We start from the raw sequence: 15,078 nt of genomic DNA, 5'->3' as shown, positions 1-15,078 counted from the left end.
AATTTCCTTCAGTGGAGTGAACCTTAAATCCAGTCAGAAAGGGCTTGGTTACCTTCACAACATCCGTACCCCAATAGTGCTTATGGGTCTGACTTGCCAGGACAATTGTTATTGTAGTTTGCAGGATTCACAGCAGGGGGGGGGTAGAACTGCTAGTGAATGCTCCCTCCCTCTCCCCTAGCACAAGAGAGTGCTTTCCAGGACAAAGGCAGCTAGTTCACAAGGAGGAAGCTTCTAGGTAAGCACTATCTTGATTTCTCCAAGTCTTGTACAAAAGTATGTGCTATTTTCAGTACCAGGACCTTATTGTCAGGTTGAGTGGGCACTCGAGAGCAACGGCAAAAGCCTGCTATCACTGTTCTGGGATCTCCCCCAACCCACAACTTGAGTACTGTATCCCACATCTGGAACTGAGATTTTTTATTTTGTATTCTATGACCTGTGGGAGAAGCATTAACCCCCATGTAGGGTAACTCCATTTACATTTGTGTGTGTGTGTGTGTGTGTGTGTGTGTGTGTGTGTGAAGTGTGTATGTGTGGTGTGTGGTTTATGTGTTGTATGTGTGTGTGTATATGTCTGTGTGTTGTATGTGTGTGTGTGGTGTGTGTGTATGTGTGTGTGTGTGGTGTGTGTGTGGTGTGTGTGTGGTGTGTGTGGTGTATGGGTGTGTGTGTGTGGTGTGTGTGGTATATGTGTGTGTGTATGTGGTGTGTGTGGTATATGTGTGTGTGTATGTGGTGTGTGTATATGTGTGTGTGGGGTGTGTGTGTATATGCATGTGTACAATTTTATAAAATTGTAGGCTTTGATTTTTCTGCTTCTATTTTAATAAGTGTTCTTAACCTATACACCAGAGATAGGGAAGAAAGAAGGTTTGTAGGATGGGGGGTGGCAGGGGAGGGGTGATTTGTGGATCCGTTTAGAAGTAGTTCACTGAGGCAATTCTAATTTTTGTTGTCAGGATCCTAGCAGTCCACTCTAACAGCAAACACCAAAAATGAATTCTTAGCAGAGGCGTGACCTAACAGAAACAGAAGTCTCTGCCAAATCGGCATGAGCCAGCAGAGTCGTCCAGAATCAGCCAGAATACCATGAGAAGTCCTTTGCTGAGTTTCTCTCTAAAAAGGGAAGACCAATAAGGACCAGTGAAGACCAGCAAAGACCAGTGACGACCAGCGAAGCGTTGCACGGTGTAGCGGTGCAAGAGCAGCCTCTCATTACCCGTGGGGTTCTACTTATACTCTTTGTAAACATCACACACTCTCTCAAGGGTCTGCTCTCAGCAAAACATCAAGTGCCCTCTCACAAGACAGCTTCCAGAAACACATTGCATGACACAACTGAGTTTTATAGAAACCAGAAACTTCCACTTCACAAAATAGTGGGTTTCAATATGGCTCTCAGATAACTCAGTGTTGGTTACCGTTTCCTCTTTGTTACCCTATTCCCCTCCTCACCTAAGCCTCCCCTTACTTCCTTTATAACCTGTGTCCTTCCATCCCCTCTTCCATAATCTCTCTCCCTTTCCCGATGCTTTTTTACTTCCTGTCTTCCACAGAAATTCCAAGTTAAACTCACAGTTCTAAAGATTTGACAGTGGAACTCACCTATGAGAGAGAACATGCTGTGTTTGTCTCTCTGGGCCTGGTCTACCTCATGTGGTATAATTTTTTCCAGTTCTACCCATTTATCTGAACTTTTCATAACTGGATTTTTCTCTCCAACTGAATGGAATTCCGTTGTATAGAGATACCATCATTTGTTATACAGCCATTAGTTGATGGACATCTAGGCCATTTCTCTGTCCTAGTTATTGTGAATAGAGCAGCAGTGGACATGAATGAGCCCCTGTCTCCCTCATATAACAGAGTCCATTAGGTATATGCCAGGAAGGGCAGAGTTGGGCCACCTGGCAAGTGCATTTCTAGCTCCTTGAGGAGCCATGCCAATTCCCATAGTGACTACAGCAGTTGGCACTCCCAATAGTGAGTGAATGCTTTCCCCACATCCTCCCCAAACGCTTGTTTTCCTAGTCTTAGCTATTCTGATTGGGTCAAGAAGAGAGCTCAAGACAGGTCTAATTTGTATTTCTCTGATAGCTAGTGACTTTGAACACTAATGTTTTGTAGTGGGCTGGAGAGGTGGCGAACGACAGTGATGAAAACATTTACTGTTCTTACAGAGGACTGAGTTCTCTTTCCAGCACCCACACTGGGTAGCTCACAGATGCCTGGAACTCTAGCTCTGGGGATCCAATGCTCTCTTCTGGTCTCCATGGATACTTCACCCATGTGTACATACCCACACACAGATCACACACACACACACACACACACACACAGAACACACACATACTGTTGAAAATAGAAACAAAATCTTAGAACCCTCCATTCTTTAGCCATTTACACTTCTCTGAGAACTCTCTGTTTAGTTCTACTTCCATTTTTAAATTGGGTTGATACAGTTGTGAGCTTTAGTTCTTGGTATATTCTGGACAGCAATCCTGTCAGATGCCCGGCTGGAAATAACTGCTTCCCATTCAGTAGGCTGTCTGCCTCTTCAGATGCTTAAGTTTCCTTTGCAATGAATGAGGTTTTTTTTTAACTTCATAAGGTCCCACAGGTTGGCTGTTGGCACCATTTCCTGCGTGACCACGGTCCTATCCAGAAAGTTCTTACCTCGGCCTGTATCCCATAGTGTACACCCGATGTCTTCCTCTAGACGTTTCAGAGTTCTGGGTTTAATATTGAGATCCTTGATCCACTTGGAATTGATGTACATATGTACAGAGTGAGAGAAGGGTCAAATTTCATTCATCACATGTAGATAACCAGTTTGCCGACATGGTGTGTTAAAGATGCTACATCCTCCCCTGGATGTATGGACTATTTGGGTCCTTAAGTCTATTCTATCGATCAGTGAATCCATTTGTGTGTGTGTGTGTGTGTGTGTGTGTGTGTGTGTGTGCGTGTGTGTGTGTGTGTTGTTTGTTTTCTGCCAGCACTGTACTGGTTCTGCTACCATGGCTCTGTAGTATATTTCTGGTGGTGTTTTTATTGTTCAGGATTGTTTTGGCCATACAGGGGTCTTTTATGCTTCTGTATTAATTAATTTTAAGATTGTTTATCCAATTTTTGTGAAGAGTTGCATTGGACTTTTGATAGGAACTGCATTTAATCTGTAGATTGCTTTTGGTAAAATGACCGTGTCCACCACCTAAAGTTTACCAATCGATGTGCGCAGGAGGTCTCTTAGGTGTCTTCTTCAGTCTCTCCCTTAGCATTTAAAAGAACATGTGTGCAGGCATTTCTGGGAGAGTGCATGTGGAGACCAGTGGTCAGCTTTGGATGTTGCTCCTCAAGAGCCATACATTTGCTCTTTGACACAGGCTCTCGAGCTAGCCTGGCTAGACTTGCAGGCCAGCAAAACCTAGGAAATGACCCGTGTCTGTCCCTACAGAGCTGGAATTAAAGTCTGCCACATCGCAACCAGCATTTCCACATGGTTTCTGTGCACCAATCCTGGGTTCGTGGCAAGTACTACACCAACTGGTTCTTGACCGGACCAAAGCCTCCTGCTTGGTGTAGAGAGAATCTCTTATAGGCATCGCCTGTCAATAAAGAAGCCTGCGGCCAATGAGCTGAGGCAGGAAATAGGAGGTGGGATGAGAGAGAGAGGGGAGGAGAGAAGAGGGGGAGGGGGAAGAGGGAGAGGGAGAGGAAGGGAGGGAGGGAGAGAGAGAGAGAGAGAGAGAGAGAGAGAGAGAGAGAGAGAATTCTGGGAAATAAAGGTGACAGATTTTGCTCTGGGAACTCAGACATAAGAAGACAACGAGAGGGGCTGGGGATTTAGCTCAGTGGTAGAGCGCTTACCTAGGAAGCGCAAGGCCCTGGGTTCGGTCCCTAGCTCTGAAATAAAGAACCAAAAAAAAAAAAAAAAAAAAGAAGACAATGAGAGAAAACCAGCCACGTGGATGCACTCAGCTTAGAATAAATTAAGAACTGGTTGGAGAACAAGCTGAAGCTTATGATGTAGGCATTTATTAATAAACAAGAAGACTCAGAGTCATTACTTCAGGGATTGGAGAAGTCCTGGGTGAAAAAGCCCAGGAAATAACAGCTTGGTTCTTTAGGAACACACAAACAATCATACATTATACTGAGGTGACCATTTTCTGGATCAATTCTCCAAAGACACACCCAGAACACCAACATAGGTGAATTCCACTGAGGCCTGTCCGGACACACTAGATGTCGTAGGGCTGTAAATACCCCGTGCCTCATCAATGCCACCCCAGGGGGGGAATTACACAGAAAGCCATGTTCACAATGAACCATCTTTATGAGACTGAAGCGTGCCTTAGGACCTAGGATCTTCACAGGAGGAGGTGGAAGTCTCCCTGAGAGGAATGTGCTTTCCTGACCTGAGATGAGGTGTCCAGCCATTCCTCAGTCTTCTGGGTGAGATCACATGAGCTGGATGCTATGTGGTGATGTGTTTGCTCTTGGGAACCTTGGGATGAAGTTGGCTCCAGCCATTGTTGACTTAGAATGAGCTCATGGACTGTCCTCCCCCCATGCCCCATGGGGCCACTTTGTCTGTAGAGCCCAAAGAGGTGGGAACAAGAAAGTGCTGATATGTCCCAGAGAAAGCACCGGAGCCATAGAGTACCTGGGAGGAGACTGAGAGGTGAAAGAAGGTGGGTGGGAGGCAGAGGCACAGAGGGTGACAGCTTGGGTTGGGACCCTTGCAATGCTGGCCCCTGCCTCAGTCAGGCAAAAAGGCATCCAGCTAGCAGCAGAGCCTGGCTCTCCATCCCCCTGCCTCTGGAGCCTCCACCTCCCTGTCTCTCCAAGGGAACACTCTATATTTCATTCCTGCCAAGAGAAGATGGCCTCACTCCTGCGGCCTCACTCTGCTCACACACTCCTTGATGCTCATGGGATGCACTGAGGAGTCAATGATAAAATGAACACAGCGTGTTGACGTGCTGTACTGATCCAAACCTACAGATGCCATCTGCTTCTCTAGGTGTTTCCCAGGCAACAGCAGTTTCCCAGTTTATCTTGATTCCTCTCTCCCAGTTGCATTATTGTCAAGGTGGGATCTTGTCTTCTTGATCCATGGTTGGGAGTGTTCCGAGGAGCACAGGTGAAGGCAGAAATCTGAGTGTCTGACTCCCAGAGCAGAAGGCCCCAGAGGTGGGAGAGCAGGCTGCTTCATGAGCAAGGGACCTGCCCAGTGGCTAGAATTGTACCGTCCAGGGGAAGGACGAGGGATGGGGATAGCATGGAAACCATAATCTTCATGACTGCCCCAAAAGGAGACAGGGGGAAGTACTTTGCTTTGTCTTTATTTCAGACAAACCCACCTATTTAGGGGGAATGACTAGAGTGTTCTAGGAATTGGTTCCTCTTTCCTGAGGGTGCAGAATACGTTCCCTAAATGATGGATGAGATGAGGAGGGTGGGCAGGACCAGGTGGGGACATCCTGAGCCTTAGATGTCACCTATGATTACAGGCTCAATTCGTGTCACAGGTCCTCCATAGCCCCCCCCCCCCCATGTCAGCTCCTTCTGTGAGAGACATGGCTGAAGGTCACTATTGTGTAGCTTCAAGATCTGTCATCCAAATGACCTCTGTGTGACAGCAAATAAGACAATGAAGATCACATTCTTGATGAGAAGTGCACAGACCACGGGAACCACACTGAATACACAGCCCCTGCAGAGAGAAGAGATTGAAGGTCATTGCAATGGCCACCCATGCAGCAGAATCGTCCCACATTAGACATGCTGGCAGTGGAGAGCACAGAGCTCAGGTCTGGGAGATGCATGAAACAAGTAGGGCTAACCCAGCATCTTGACCTTCTCTGCAAAATGAGTGAGGTCCACATCTAGGGAACGTGATCTCTATGGTCAGCCTTCAGACCTTCTTCTGGGGACAGGTACCACACCTTTACCTTCATTTTCCCATTCATAAACCAGGAAGAACCCAACCTCACTGAAAAGCCCACTTTGGACTTGTCATGAGTTTAGCAAAATGGTTCTCCAAGTTCCAGGTAGACGTAGAAAATAGACCCACAGGGGAGAGCGAGCCCTGCCTGACCCTGGGCAGATAGGGAAACAGATGAGGACACACAGACTCTGCATGATAGGACACAGAGACAAGAGGAACAGGTGACAGTGAATCACAGGGAGGCCACATGGAGTATTAATGACATATACTTGTGGGGGTCTCTGCAACTCCATGGCCAGCAGAGTGTCCATCTGCGTGAGGCAAGAAGGACAACTGGATCCACAAATTCAGTGGCTGGTGTTAGTTGAAACTTCTACAGTCTGACCCTGAGCAGTTTGTTTTAGGCAAACTTAACTACAGCACAATTTAGGAAAAAGAGGTTCCTGATTGTAATTAACTCAATCCTGTGTGTACAACAAAGCTTACATAACATGATGACACTGAAACTCTTTCCAAAGTACAAATGACATCTTCCATAAGATGAGTGAGAAACAGTGCTCAAGATAAGGATGTTGGCTGAATGACTGAGATAAACGTAACAGTTGTGGTGGGGAGGGGGCAGCCAGGCAGGTGTGACTTAACCACATGGGTAGGGTTGTGAGGAGAGAGGTGACCACTCCCAGATCTCTGGCAGAGGGCAGGCTTTTCATCTCTTCCTTTGAAGAGACAGCAATGCATGTTTAGCACGACTGGTTCCCCAGTGCTTGCTTACATGTAAGCACAAGGCTGTCATACGCTCTACATATAACAACATACTGGCTAATAAATCTAGAAATCTGGTTCATGCTCATAATTCCAGCATTGGTAAGCTGAGGCCAGAAGGTCACAAATCCACAGGAGGCAGCATGGGCAACAGGATGAGACCTTGTGTAAATAAATAAGTAGAACGGAATGGCTTGGTCAATGACCGGCTTGCTAACTAAAGCTTAGGGTAACCCTGTAGTGCAGTTATACAGAGCAGTGTAAAGTCCTGCTGGTCTGAGCACACACTACAGCCCTGCTCCAACCATGCCGAGCGATTAGACATATAGAAATGTAGAAGTGTACACGTCTACGTGTAGAGATTAGATAGATAGATATGTAGATTAGATAGATGTATAGATACATTGTCTATAGTGTAAGGGGTGGTTGACTGGGCAGAAGAGGTGGGACATCTAGGTTCCTGCAGGCAGGCTAGGAGACACAAGAGAAGGAAAGAGATTCACCATGCTTCAGGGGGAGAGAGTGCCATCAGCCATGTGAGATCACCGGTGGAGTGACCATTGGCCAATTCCCCGAATGGGCCTGGGGTAGCAGGTGGGAGATTAGAAACACAGCTAAACTGAGTGCGGATTTAGGGTAGCAAGGAGTAAAGGGAGGGGCAGTCTCGCCGTGGGAGACTTAGAAGAGGCGAGTCACTGAGTCGTATGGCAGGTTAAAAGTGAGCAAGTGTGTGTGTGTGTGTGTGTGTGTGTGTGTGTGTGTGTGTGTACATGTGTTTCATCCATGGATCCAAGGAAACCAGGGGGGTGGCTGGTCATGTGATATGCCCTGAGTGTAAAGTGAGGTAGTAGAAACTACATGGTACAATATAGATATAAAGATATAGAAATGATTGATAGATGATGATAGATACAGATAGATAGATAGATAGATAGATAGATAGATAGATAGATAGATAGATAGATATGGCGGAGGTATCATGAAAAATCATAGGAAATAGCGTTGAGCTCAGTTAAAGAATAAATCAAAATAACAATCTTGAAAGCAGTTCATGTAGTCATGCAAATGCTGATAGACTGGGATTACATGCCCCTCTGTGCTGACACCCTCTCCAAACTCCTGCCTGTCTCCTACCAGGGTGACAATATTCCCAAGGCCACTTGGTAAGGTCAGCAGTTGACAGCTGGAGCGGTAACCAATGCAGGGAGGCTGGCTCCTGTCTCTCATCTTGTGGTCGCCACAGTACCTTCCCTGGTGCCAGCCTCGGCCCCCAGAGGAACCTGTTGCTAGAAAGGCCCTGCTTCTGGCCTTGGCTAACTGCACTGCTTCCCAAGTCAAGGCTGCCAAGGTTCTCTTGTGTTTCCTGGAGCTCTGAGCTGTTGTCCTGCACTGGGCTCCAGGGCACGTCCCCTCACAGTAGCACTTCACCTATCTCTTTCCCAGGCTTTGCACAGACTTTGGGGCCTCTGAGGTGATGGGACTCCATGTACCCATGCACTGCTTAGGGCTGCCCTCACCCAATGACTGGACGCAGTGGTATAAACACACCAGGCCTTCTGCTCTGATAGAAGCAAGTTCAGGTGTTCACCAGACTCTGTTGTGTGACCCACACTACGGCACACCTGGGAAGCTGGCCCTGTTTGTGACCCTTTATTGATTTCCTTCCATGCCCAGCGTCATTTCCCTAATGACTCTGCCAAGGACTACTTCCTAGACATTTTCATGAGGTTTACTTTCCCATGCCCTACCTATGAGGAAGTCCCTGCCACAGGAGGAGGGGGCTCCCTACAATGCCTACCCATCAACAGGGCAGGGGCTCTGCTCTTCTGTCACCCAGGCAGAGAACTCATTGAATCCCAGAGTTCTCTGTACGGGCAGCTGGGATGGCTGCTGCTGTCCTGTCTGGACTCTGACCAACAGTGATCAGAATTGGCGCATGATCCGATGTTATATCTACACTGATAAAGTTAGCGGTTGGAAGAGGTACAGCGGTAGTCAGAATGTGAGCAGGGTGCCTGCCTCCTGTGCCTTGGAAAATAAAGGCAAGGAAGAAAAAGTAACTTCTGGGAAGATGGCTCAGTGGTTAAGAGCATATGCTGGTCTTCCAGAGGGCCTGAGTTGCATTTCCCAGCAGCCATTTTGGGCAGCTCGCAGCTTACTGTAACTCTAACCCCAAGGGATCAGATGCCTCTACAGTCTATTCAAGCACCTGAACTCAGGTGTACAATTTATACACACACACACACACACACACACACACACTCACACTTACACACACACACTCACACACACACGCACACACACAGGCACACACACAGATTTACACACACAGAGATATGCACACACACACACACACACGCACGCACGCACACACACACACACACACAGGCATGCACGCACGCACGTGCAATGAAAAGTTAATATTTTTAAAAAGAAAAGAAAGATCAGTGCTAACACTCACTAGATTGCAAATGTTATTGAGTCCGTGAAGGCTGAAGAAGTACCTACCCTGTGCCAGACACTTGACCTGGTACCAAGCAAACAAAGCGAAGAGGGGAAACACTAGGCCTGCCTCCAAGCCTGGAACAGGAGTCTACACTCACAGAGAAATGAGTACCATGAACGTACCACATCTAATTTGCTAGGAATATGTTTTTTCTTGGTGCTGAAGATGGAACCAGATTCTTGTGCATCCTTAGCCCATTCTCTGAGCCAATGCTCAGCCATAGAGGAAATGTTTTAATAGACTAAACCCAAGATGGCCGCCCTGCAGTACCACCACCCCATTTCAACATTGGGGATCATCTGCACAATCTATTATTTATTCTTGTTTATGTTAATGTGTGCTTGCCTGATATGTTTATGCATTGTGTATGTGAAATGTCTGCCCTTGAGAGCCAGAAGAGGGTGCAGATACTGGGAATATAGGTGATATGATATGCCTTGTGGGTATATCTTGTGTTCTCTGTGATCCCAAAACCATGCACTGAAACCTCTAGAACTTGGAGACAAAGTACACCCTTCCTCCGTTAAACCTATTGTCTCAGGCGCTCATACAAAGATGAAAGGTGACTGACATAAACATGGGTTAACAATCTCCTGAAAAACCTTAATTTAGCACACGGAAACCAGGAGCTCTGGCGAGTTTAATCCCTAGAAGTACAAACAGAAAAAAAAGTGCAAACCACTTCACAAACTGACGTTCCTTCAGTCTATGGTAGTATGTGCCTTGTGTCTATAGGAGGGTTCTCCCACCATCATTAAAATCAAATAAAACAAATAAGTAAAGTCAAACAGAATGACTGAGCAGTACTAGTGATGGTTGTCATACAACATCCAGGGAGGCAGTTGGTAGCCTCCTCTAGCTTTGATCTGGGATTCCAACAGCGTCCCTCGGAACTGTTGGGTCACAGGGTCCCTGGCTCACCCAATGTTACATACACAGCTAGTCTAGAATCTGCCCTACTTCTGGGTTGGCAGGACTAACAGCATTCATCAAAAATGCCATTTCCGGGGTTGGGGATTTAGCTCAGTGGTAGAGCGCTTACCTAGGAAGCGCAAGGCCCTGGGTTCGGTTCCCAGCTCCGAAAAAAAGAACCAAAAAAAAAATGCCATTTCCATCCCCCCCCCCCCCACTACTCTGATGTGCAAGAAAACATGAGAGCGATCTAGGGAGGACAGGAGCCTCTTATACAGCTAGTCACCTTCTCCATGTCTGGAAATATCTACAGAGACTGAAGTGACTCAAATCTGATCCTGCTCCGCCCACCCCACATCCTCATTCCCACATCCTCTCAACACAAGGATGATGAAATGAAGGGTGTCCAAGCCAGGAGCCAAGAAGTTATACCTGGTAGGATCTGTCCCATTTTTGACGGTGACGTCAGGATCAGGAGAGGGAACAACAGCAGTAGACTTGGGTAGGGATGGGGTCGTAGTTGTGTCACTGGGCGAGTATTTTGTGGTAACGAGGATGGAAACCGCAGTCAGCTCTGCAATAGGAATGATGTCAGGAATGGACACATCTGAAGAAACTGCAGGAAGACATGTATAGATAATGAATGGGTAGGTGGGTGGATGGACGGAAAGATGGGGGGATGGATGAGAGATGGATGGCGGGAGAGATGTATGTATGTTTGTATGTATGTATGTATGTATGTATAGATAGATGGATAATGGATGGAGGGACAAATTTATGTATGTAAATATAGATTGATGGATGAACAGACTGAATGATGGACAGATGAGTAGATGAAAAGCAATGGAGCTGAGGATGGAAATAAACATTGCCATCCAAGAAACAAGGTTTTCTTTTGCTAAACTCCAAAGAAGGAGTATGAAGTCATCCTGAGTCAGAGGCAGTAAAAGCAGAACGGAAGGAGAAAAGGAGGAAGAGGGGAGGGGAATGGGGAAAGAGTTCTTGGTCCTTTGAGTTGGGAATTCTCTTGCCTGCAGCTCACTCTCCACCAGCCCAATCCTCTCCTGACACTGTCCCCGCTGCCTCTGGAAGTCACGTCACTCTCAGGCTGTCCTTTACTGGTGTATTGCAACTGAGCCCCGTCTTGGGCTTGGCACAGATTCTCCTGGTTCTAGGAAGTGAGGCCTGTCCCTTTGCTCTCTGCCATCCCTGACACATCCACTGTTACTTGCTGGGGATGTAGAGCCCTGCAAGGCACAGGCTATTTCTCAGAGAAATCAGAAATTCATAGTGGGGACGTTTAAGTATGTTTGTCACTACTGAAGTGAGCCTAGAGACTTTTTCCTCATAAGCAAGTGTCACTTCAGGTCTACTGAGGCAGGGTCTGCATTTGAAATAAGACCTTTAAGTTGTTTATGCCCACAGCAAGGCTTGTGATGCACAGTTTAGAAGCCCAAGGTAAGGCCACCGATGGCATCTTGGGAGCAGGAGGGTAGATTGCAAGAGGCTTCCTAAGAATGTAACTTCTAGTTAGAGATCTGGGAAATGGGACCCGACTGTCTTCCAAGTCCACTGCTTACCTTTTACTGAACTGTGCTACCCAAGGGAAATCCACCTCTTATTGTCCTGAAATTCAGATGAAGATTGTGGGAGAAAGCCAGGCTGCTAGAAACCCTGGCCTCCAAGGTATCCTTACCTGACCTAGCTCTCTCTATACACCATCAGCGTGTACTCCATAAGCCTGAAAGGATGGCTGAACTATGAATTGGTTTTCCTCAGAGCTCAGAGAGAGTTGTGTCTCATTTTGTTTTTTTATTTACAAGAGCCACGAGACATGTGGCCCATGGAACTCAAACTCTGTAAATGATCCCTGTGTATGCATGCACACAAATTGTCATGGGAGTGTGCATATACATGTATGAGGGTGTACATGCATGTAGAGGCTAGATATCAACCTCAGGTGTCATCCTTCAGGGTACCTTACTTTTTGAGGCAGAGTGTCTCATCTTTTTCTTGAAATTTGCTGATTTAGCTAGGCTGGCTGGCCAGTGTGTCTCAAGGATCTATTATTAGTGTAGGCCACCACCTCAGGCTTTTTAATGTTAGAACTGAGGTTAGAATCCCCATGTGCATGTCAGGCCCTACACCAGCAGAGCTGTCTCTCCAGCCCTGCCTGCACTACATTTGAACACGCCACATACTTTTTACACTTGTCTCAATTTGGGCTTCCATTGCTATGAAGAGACACCATGACTATTAAAATTCTTACAAAGGGAAACAATTAAGTGGCCTGGCTTGCAGCTCTGAGGTTTAGTCCATGATCATCTTGGAGGGACTCAAAGGGCCCTGTGGGTAGACATGGTGCTGGAGACATCTGGATCTGAAGGCAGCAAGAAGAAAGAGGAACCCTGGACCTGACAAGCATCTGAAACCTCAAAGCCCACGCTCATGACTTCAACTTCCTCCAACAAGGCCACACCTCTACTACTGTGGGAGCCCATGGGTAGTTCATTCAAACTACCATGATACCTAATATGTCTTCTACATGGAATAGACTTGGGGTCAAAGCTCGGATGGGACTGACCTTCAGGTACTTACTTGACCAAATGTGTAGGCATCATGGAGAGGGCTCTGTTGAAGCTCTGAACATCATAGACAAATGCAAGGAGCCTCGTACCTCTGCAGTGTTCAGAATGAGCTGTGAAGGGGTCTAGGGACCAGTGAAGGTCTCAGGGCTGCCATGCCAAAGCTCACAGGTTCTTACTTATTAATGGTGGATCCAGGATGAGGACTCACATCTTTCACTCCAGAGTCTCCTTTACTGTCTCTCTGCCTCCTCTCTGTCATGTGACCACCTCCCTCTGCTCTGAGGTAATGGTGTGCTGGAGCCCACCGGCCCTGGAGAGGGCTCTCATGGAATTATAGGCAAGGAACACTCAGGAATGGAAGCTTGTGAAAGCCTTAGGGAACTTTAAGATTCTTCCACATTAATAGTGTAGATGGGATAGCTCAGCAGATGAAGGTTCTCTGTGCCAAGCCTGATGACCTAAGTTTAGCCCACATGGTAGAAGGAGAGAACTGAATCCCAAAAGAACATTTGCATGTCTGCCATAGCATGAGCATGTACACACATACAATTAAAATTAGATATTTAAAAACCAAATGGAAGATTTCTGTTAGCAACAGCAGCAAAAATGTTCAGTTCTTACCAGTGTCCTCAGAGGCCAGCAAGCTTCCTAGGGTTGGCCCCAAATTTAGCAAATTGATGGCCTTGTGGGAGGGGTCAGTTTTCAGCTACCAGAGCACCTAGGCATTCTCAAACTTCCTAATGCTGTCGTTCTTTATCACACTTCTTCAAGTTGTGAAACCCCCAATCATAAAGATATTTCATTGCTACTTCATAATTGTAATTTTGCTACTGTTATGAGCTTAAGCTTTTTTTTTTTTTTTTTTGGTTCTTTTTTTTTTTTTTTTTCGGAGCTGGGGACCGAACCCAGGGCCTTGCGCTTCCTAGGTAAGCGCTCTACCACTGAGCTAAATCCCCAGCTTTGCTACTGTTATGAATCACAATGTAAATATCTGATATGTGATCCCAGTAGGGCTTTTGACCCATAGGTTGACAACCCCTCTACTAGAGGACGCAGTCTCTTGAGTCCTCTCCAATCTCAAGACTTGTTACTCAGGAAGGCTTAAAAACGACATAGAAAGGGGAAGCTCACCTTTTGATACCACCAGGTGAATAGTTCTGAGAATATAGATGAAGTTTCTTTGATTTCCAAAGAACCCACAGTGATAGATGCCCGAGTCGGCCGTCTCTAGCTCAGTCATGGTGACAGTGAAGAAGCTGAACCGAGAATCTTCCTGGATGGAGAGTCTTAGCTTCTCAGCACCTCTGCTGACACTCGACACTAAAGGTTGACAAGCGACTTCTGATGTTTCCTTACACCAGAACTTCTCATTGAAGCGGTATCCGGGATTATGCCAGCATGTCACAGAAACAGTCTTGCCCTCCCATGTTCGAAATACCTCTGGGTCCTGTGCCCAGGAGCCTGGAAATACACGCTTCGTGTCAGAGCCCCATCCTCTGCAGCAGCAGGAGAAAATAGGCTCCCTTCTCAGGGGGTGACCCCTCTTTGTGTCTATGCTCAGAATTTTCTTACAGCCAATGACTGGCCACAACCCGCCATGTATTCTGCCTTCCCAAGCACAGAGCCCCACTGTGCACACCTCCTGCCCCCTGCCCTCTTAGCAACCTGGTTCCTTCCCTCTGTCCTTGTCCCCTGTCCTCACCTGAGGCCAGGAGCAGCAGCAGCATTGAGGAGAGCAGGTATGTGGCCTCCCAGGCCATCGTTCAGTTCTCTTCCTGAGAGAGGGGGTGGGAGCAAGAACGGAGGGATGCTCTGAAGAGAGGAGAGCAGTCCTGGACAGGATTCAGGAGCCACCACAGCCAGTCCTGCATGAACTGCTGAGGAAGCCGGAGACCTCTGTGGACACGAGGGAAGATAGGTAAGGCCAGTGTGGTCCTGTGTATCCATCAGCTACAGGCTTTGAGTCTAGGTCCCTGTACTGAACTAGGTAAAGGCTCTCAGAGACTCTGTGATCTCCTGCCTCATAAGGCCAGGGCTGAGGGCTGAGAAAGCCTGAGGAAAGTGAAGTAAGAGAATGCTCATTTCTCCTCCCCCTAAGAGAATGCTCATTTCTCCTCCCCCACCCCCATTCTCCCACTTCCTCTTCAGCTTAAAGTCTCTGTTATCCACTCAAGATGGACCCACTGAAGGTAGATGACAGAATTAGAGGCCCTTTGGAGACCTGGCTAGAACTCCAAGCCCAGCTTTCGCTCAGGGATCAGAACTTTTCGACCAGCCCTCCTGTCCCATGCGGAGCAGAGGTGATGAGAGGAAAGGAGATGACATTTACTCTCAGGAACAGAAGAACAAGG

At 47.1% G+C, this 15,078-nt stretch overlaps 1 protein-coding gene across 3 annotated transcripts; it reads right to left on the bottom strand.

The window, feature by feature from the left end:
* Nucleotides 1–4,007: 4,007 nt before the first annotated feature.
* On the bottom strand, nucleotides 4,008–14,790 carry LOC148003614 (triggering receptor expressed on myeloid cells 1-like). Of its 3 annotated transcripts, none has more exons than XM_087568141.1 (4): nucleotides 14,430–14,790; nucleotides 13,859–14,188; nucleotides 10,572–10,755; nucleotides 4,008–5,725 (listed from the first exon to the last, which is right to left on the bottom strand). In XM_087568141.1, the coding sequence occupies exons 1-4, from the start codon at nucleotides 14,485–14,487 to the stop codon at nucleotides 5,626–5,628; spliced, it is 672 nt and encodes a 223-aa protein (XP_087424267.1). In that variant the 5' UTR covers nucleotides 14,488–14,790; the 3' UTR covers nucleotides 4,008–5,625. The 3 variants fall into 3 exon arrangements, with proteins under 3 accessions (XP_087424267.1, XP_087424269.1, XP_087424268.1); XM_087568142.1 differs by having other exon boundaries at nucleotides 4,019–5,725; nucleotides 10,572–10,713; XM_087568143.1 differs by lacking the exon at nucleotides 10,572–10,755 and having other exon boundaries at nucleotides 4,009–5,725.
* Nucleotides 14,791–15,078: the final 288 nt, after the last annotated feature.

Source organism: Rattus norvegicus, chromosome 9, assembly GCF_021556685.1.
Source record: "Rattus norvegicus strain SHRSP/BbbUtx chromosome 9, alternate assembly SHRSP_T2T, whole genome shotgun sequence".
Lineage (NCBI taxonomy): Eukaryota > Metazoa > Chordata > Mammalia > Rodentia > Muridae > Rattus > Rattus norvegicus.
Note: the sequence above shows the minus strand (reverse complement) of the source record. Positions and strands in the feature narration are given on the sequence as shown.